The sequence below is a fragment of the Bison bison genome, unplaced genomic scaffold, assembly GCF_000754665.1.
Source record: "Bison bison bison isolate TAMUID 2011002044 unplaced genomic scaffold, Bison_UMD1.0 scf7180017864037, whole genome shotgun sequence".
Classification (NCBI taxonomy): Eukaryota; Metazoa; Chordata; class Mammalia; order Artiodactyla; family Bovidae; genus Bison; species Bison bison.
The window spans coordinates 6,256,630-6,262,882 of record NW_011494609.1 but is presented as its reverse complement, the minus strand read 5'-3'; the positions used below and the strand labels follow the sequence as shown (position 1 = coordinate 6,262,882).

General features: G+C 55.3%; 1 protein-coding gene across 2 annotated transcripts in view; it reads right to left on the bottom strand.

Annotated features, from left to right (window-relative positions):
- POFUT2 (protein O-fucosyltransferase 2) overlaps positions 1–6,253 on the bottom strand; it is a 13,486-nt gene that overhangs the window by 2,073 nt on the left and 5,160 nt on the right. For both annotated transcript variants that reach the window (XM_010834877.1, XM_010834878.1), the window contains exons 5-6: positions 1,159–1,225; positions 614–616 (exon numbers count right to left, since the gene is read on the bottom strand). In XM_010834877.1, coding sequence (XP_010833179.1) covers positions 614–616; positions 1,159–1,225 — 70 coding nt within the window. The remainder of the gene's footprint in view (positions 1–613; positions 617–1,158; positions 1,226–6,253) is intronic.

Genomic DNA, 6,253 nt, shown 5'->3' with positions numbered 1-6,253 from the left:
GACAGGCCATGAGCCTGTCACCAACCCTCCTCGCCCACCATTCCCTCTTGTCCCCAGAACCCCCTCATCCGTCCAGAGTCCAACATGAGGGCAACGGGCGAGCTAGGGCCTCAGGCAGTGGATTCAAGGTGGAGCCCACCATTTGGAGTCAGGAGCGTCCAGGGGGCGTGGCCACATCGGCCTGGTATGCTCCGACGGGCTGTGCAGGCCGACGCTGCAGCGCTCTCTCCTCCCAAGAGTCCCTGTGGCCTGGGGCCCTTGACTGTGACGGGCAGGGTCAGGAAAGTGCTGAGGGGTCACCACCCTGCAGGGCTGGTGGGGCCCAGTGCTGCCGAGAGGCACAGAACCCATGTCCACGTGATGACAACGGCCCTTCTGTGATTCTGAAACCACCCGTTCAGGAGGTGCCCGAGTCCAAGGAGCAGGGCTCTCACTTGGGGGCCTCTGCCCAGCCCAACCCCCACTTCTATTTCACGTCAACAACAGACAAACGCCCCTGCTAAGAGTCAGTTTTGGTACCCGTGGGAGGGTGGGAGCTGTCCCTGCAGCCTGCCCACCCACCCCGATGCTCCTGGCAGAGCCGTGGACAGGCCAGGCGTGCCGACATCACCTGGGTCTCCACCTCGTAGCCGAGGGCTCTTCTCAGGGAACGTCTGATGCTTTTGCACTGGGCCTCCATGGGCAGGACGGCACCTCTTTTCCAAACCAGACACCTGATGACTAGGCGTCCCCACCCCAGGACGGAAGGCCTTGGCCCACCTCCATCACCGTCCATCCACCAGAGCCAGCACTTCCCCGCCAAAGCAGAGCCCAGTCCCACAGTCAAGGAGTCGAGCAGACAGCGCCTACCTCCCATGGCTGAGCACGTGGGGCCAGAGCTCTTGTCCAGGCTCCCGGTGCCAGCAGCAGGGACAGCCAGTGCAGGAGGAGGGCCCGGGACGCCCCAGCCCTCTGCCAGGAGCACCTCCGTGGGCAGGCAGGGAGCACCTGCCGGTGGGGCCACCCCCAGATGCTCTGGGCCTCATTGTGTCAGTCAGCAGGCGGACACAGGAGCTGCTCCGTGTGTGTGCGTGTGTGTCAGTGTGTGTTGAGGCCGGGGCGGGGGGATGTATTTCCCAAACTACACACGTTCACACAGGTGCTCGAGGCAACACTCACGTCCCAATACTCCTTCCCGCCGTAGTGGTCGTGGAGGAGGTTCTCGGCTCGGTCCAACATCACAGACCTATTTTTAAACAACAGAAAAAGAAGGTCTTTATGCCCATGTGCTCCACTGAGTACTGTCATGTGGGAGGGCCCTGGGCCAGGGAACAGTCCAGGACAAAACCTGAGCGGGTCCAAACCCTGTAGGGTCAGCTGGGTGCATGAGGGCAAGTCTCTGACAACCCTCTCAAAGGCAGCCGTCTGCAGAGGGCTTCTGCTTCCTCGGTGGCTCTGAATGTTCACGGACTGGCTCCTGCCCCAGCCACTGAACTTCTCAGCAGCCAGCTCACTTGTGACTCCACTGAACTTCTCAGCAGCCAGCTCACTTGTGACTATCAGTGCAAAAAACCACACAAATACACAAAAACGAGTAACACCAGCCAACAGAACCCAGCAACACACTAAGAGAAAAACAAACGACAGATGGAGCTCGTACCAGGAACGCGGAGCTGGCTTGACGTTGGAGCAGCTGTGGCTTAACTCGCACTCCTGGGTAAAGGGCAAAGCCAAGCCACCGCAGCCAGCCCAAAGGAGTGAGTGAGCGCTTACCCCTGCTTCTAAGGATCACCTTACGAAAGAGAAGCCTCGTCCTGTGTCCTTCTCCGGCCAAAACGCAGGCCCCTTCTTCAGGGAAGCGTCAACTCGATCCTTCAAAGTGCGGGGCAGAAGAAGCTGCCCACCTGAGCTCATCAAGCAACTTGAAGAGTCAGAACACACAGAGAGGACCCTCCAGAACAGGCCACATCCACTCCAGGCTGGCCCCTGGGCAGGACAACCCTGGAGAGGGTGGCTCCCAGATGCCTGGGTGGGGGACACGGATGGGGTGATCAGAGGCTCCATTTTTAAGCCAAAACAGATGCTCAGGGGCTCAGAGTTAATTGTGGAAACTGAAACTATAAAAAGTAGAATAAGAAAGAATTTTTAAGAATACTGAAATGGTAAAGATTATAAAAACATCTCCTTCTGGTTGATTGACCATGCTAAAGCCTTAAAATTCTTCAAAAGATGGGAATACCAGACCACCTGACCTGCCTCCTGAGAAATCTGTATGCAGGTCAAGAAGCAATAGTTAGAACTGGACATGGAACAACAGACTGGTTCCAAATCAGGAAAGGAGTACATCAAGGCTATATATTGTCACCTGCTTACTTAACTTATATGCAGAGTACATCATGTGAAATGCCAGGCTGGATGAAGCACAAGCTGGAATGAAGACTGCTGGGAGAAATATCAATAACCTCAGGTATGCAGATGACACCACCCTTATGGTAGAAAGCCAAGAAGAACTAAAAAGCCTCTTAATGAAAGTGCAAGAGTGAAAACCTTGGCTTGAAACTCAACATTCAGAAAACTAAGATCATGGTATCCGGTCCCATCATTTCAGGGCAAATAGATGAGGAAACAACAGAAACAGTGAGAGACTTCTTTTGGGCTCCAAAATCACTGCAGATGGTGACTGCAGCCATGAAATTAAAAGATGCTTGCTCCTTGGAAGGAACGTTATGACCAACCTAGACAGCGTATTAAAAAACAGAGACATCACTTTGCTGACAAAGGTCCATCTAATCAAAGCTATGGTTTTTCCAGTAGTCATGGATGGATGTAAGAGTTGGACTATGAAGAAAGCTGAGCGCCAATGAATTGATGCTTTTGAACTGTGGTGTTGAAGAAGACTCTTGAAAGTCCCGTGGACTGCAAAGAGATCCAACCAGTCCATCCTAAAGGAAATTAGTCCTGAATATTCACTGGAAGGACTGATGCTGATGCTGAAATTCCCAAAGCTCTGGCCACCTGATGCGAAGAACTGACTCAATGGAAAAGCCCTGATGCTGGGAAAAATTGAAGGCGGGAGGATAAGTGGACAAGAGGATGAGATGGTTGGATGGCATCACTGACTCAATGGACATGAGTTTGAGTAAGCTCCAGGAGTTGGTGATGGACAGGGAAGCCTGGTGTGCTGCAGTCCACGGGGTAGCAAAGAGTTGGACATGACTGAGCGAATGAACTGAACTAAAAGATTATTTAAAACACACACACACACACACACACACACAGAGAAACCTTTAAAGAATAAACAAGTTAACAACTTTGAATATGTAAGTTTAAAACTTCTGCAGAGAAAAAAATTGGCAAAATATTTAAATAGATACTTCACAGAAAATCATTTCAAAAGAGCTTTTCAACATGGTTTTACTCTGAAATCAAAGAAACACAAATGAACATAGCAGAGGTCCACCCTCACTCGTCAGCTCCAGAGCCCAAAGCGCCCTGCCCGGGGCTGCGTGGCAACCACGGCTCGGTGGCCACCACTCGGAAAGCAAGACCCCGCTTCTGTTCCAGGCAAAAGCCTGTGTCCTCACTCCCCCATGACTGTGCAAACACGGTTCCTGTTTGTGATGGCAAAACCTGGGACTGGTCAAAGGCCACCAACTCAGGCAGGTTCCAGGAACCCTCTTCCTCTGTGCGAGGAGAGCTGCAGAGGAACATGGCAACCTCTGGAGTGACCTCACGGGTCTTACCTCACAGAGACTCCCAAAGGGTACCACCAACTGTGCAAGAGACAAACAGGACACTGCAGAGAACACGCCTGTGGTGTGAGTACACGTGTGCTCAACAGGGAGACGGACATGAGCACTGGGTGGGAGAAGAGTCCTGGAAAGATGGGACGGGATGGACCCAGTGGTGGCCCGGGGTCCCTGTGAGAACAGAGACTGTTTCTGAAGACTCCGTTTTAGGACAAAACACAGCACAGCCTGCAGACGTGGGTATCCCACCCCGCCAATGGCCAAGTGGGGTTCTGAAGCAACTCTAGGGGCCTGGAGAGCGTGCTACAGCCGTGCCCTGGCCCCAGGACCCCCACGGGCGGGTGGCCGTGCCTAACTTCCCGCCCTGGGAGGGCTGGACTTTTCTTCTGCTTTTCCCACTTGCTGTTTGCTCCTCGTGATCACCTTTGCTGGAGGCAGCCGTGCTTTTTTATTTTCACGGCTCAGTCGTGCTTCAATTCTGAATTTGCACAACCTAGCTTTTCCAACGGAGAAGGCAATGGCACCCCACTCCAGTACTCTTGCCTGGAAAATCCCATAGACAGAGGAGCCTGGTAGGCTGCAGTCCATGGGGTCGCTAAGAGTCAGCCATGACTGAGCGACTTCACTTTCACTTTTCATTTTCATGCATTGGAGAAGGAAATGGCGACCCACTCCAGTGTTCTTGCCTGGAGAATCCCAGGGACGGGGGAGCCTGGTGGGCTGCCGTCTATGGGGTCGCACAGACTCAGACACAACTGAAGCGACTTAGCAGCAGCAGCAGCAGTTGGGGTTCACAGGAATATTCCAGAACACGCATGGGATGCTCCTGCAGGCACTTAGGGTCACAAGCCTGCCCACCTCCGCCTGACGTCCCCTGCACTCCCAGGGGTCTCCCACTTCCTTCTGCACCTGGGGCCCTTTCTCCCAAGGGCACTGTGGGCCAGTGGGCTGCGTCTCTCCTCGGGTCTAAGGGCAGTGTATCCCCCTGACCACAAACAAGGTGTACCTGATACCCCCGACAATGTACATAATTGTGTCTTTTGCTGAATCTGCTCCAAGGCTGCCTGCCCTGTACTCAAGGGCCTTCAGGAGCTCTGTCTGCATCTGGGTCCCACAGGACAGGCTACAAGTACCCCTCTCTGTGGTTTGTTTCCAAACCTTATTAAACTTCAATGTAACTGAACGTATCCATCCTCTCTTTGGTTAGTGCTTTTCACATCTTGAGTTATCTGTGCGGTAGGGGTGCCCTGCCTTGTAGGGGTGCCCCGCCTTGTCTGGCCTCACATCTCAGCAACCTAACCCTAACCCTGCTCCCTCCCACCAGTGTCTCTTAAACGGAAGGGTCCCTGGGCACCAGTCTCTCCTGGGCTCAGATCCCCTTACCTGCAAATAGGACAAAAAAACACAAAAAACCTGCCCCACAGGCCAAAACTTCAGCCAAATCCGCTTTCTTTAGAAATGCAAAGTTTTAGGACTTGTATTGCAGGGTCCCAAACCTCTGGCAACTTTGTGTGTCTTCTTCTCTTCGTGGAGATTGGACCCACCGAGCAGAGCACGTGGGCCCACCTGCATTTTGTTTACGAAGGCCCAGGAGGGATCGGCCTGGAGTCCTGGCACATGGGGCAGTGCTGGGACAGGCAGAGCTTCCAGGCCCCCGAGAGCAGGGAAGGGGCTCAGCGCCTGCTGCAGGCTCAGGACACTGATGGTGGCTAATGGGACGGCCGGCTTTTCCGGGTCCCCAAGTCCCCCACAACTCACACCTGCAGGGAACTCCCAGGGCATGCTGGAATCAAGCACGCACCTCCAGAGGAGCTTCCCTTACCCTTGGACTCGCCCGAGACCCCGTGCCCCTTCCTGCTGACCCTCTGGTGCTGCCCAGAGTGTGTGTTTGTGGGGGGGAGGTGTGCGCGTGCCTGATTTTCTGCTTCAGAGAGCCCAGGCGTGTAGACAGACTTCCTACACAAGGGGCCTGGAGCGGCCTCCAGGGCACTGTGCCCAGGCTCGAGCTGTTCCTCTGACCTCTCAGAGCCCAGCTTCGCGAAAGCCTGAGTGACTTCAGGAGTGACCCCCCCCACCCCCCTCAAGGGGAAGTGCTCCTCCTCCACGGTGAGCCTCTAAGACCAGCTGCAGGCCGCCCAGCCCCCGCTTCCTCAGCAGTCACTCGTCCCGCTCCTGTCCTGGCCCTGACCCTGCTTCAGCCTCACAACCCCGTGGCCCTCATCCCCATCCTCTCCTCCAGACCCCCGCCCCCACCTGCGCCCTGCGGCCCCAACTCTCCCCACCAGCTCAGACGGGACCCCGGGGCAGGATCTGGGTGTGAATCCGACTGCACCACCCACCAGTGGTGGGACCAGAGACAACTCCCCACCATACACACCAAGGTCAGGCTCGGAGCACAGCTGCTCCAAGCAGCACCCAGAAGACAGCAGGCGTGGCCGCCCCACCTGGGAGTGCTCCCGGGGGGTGCTCCCTGGATCCTGACTGTCAGGCCCCCTGGGGGTGGGGGAGGGCTGAGGGCTAACCCT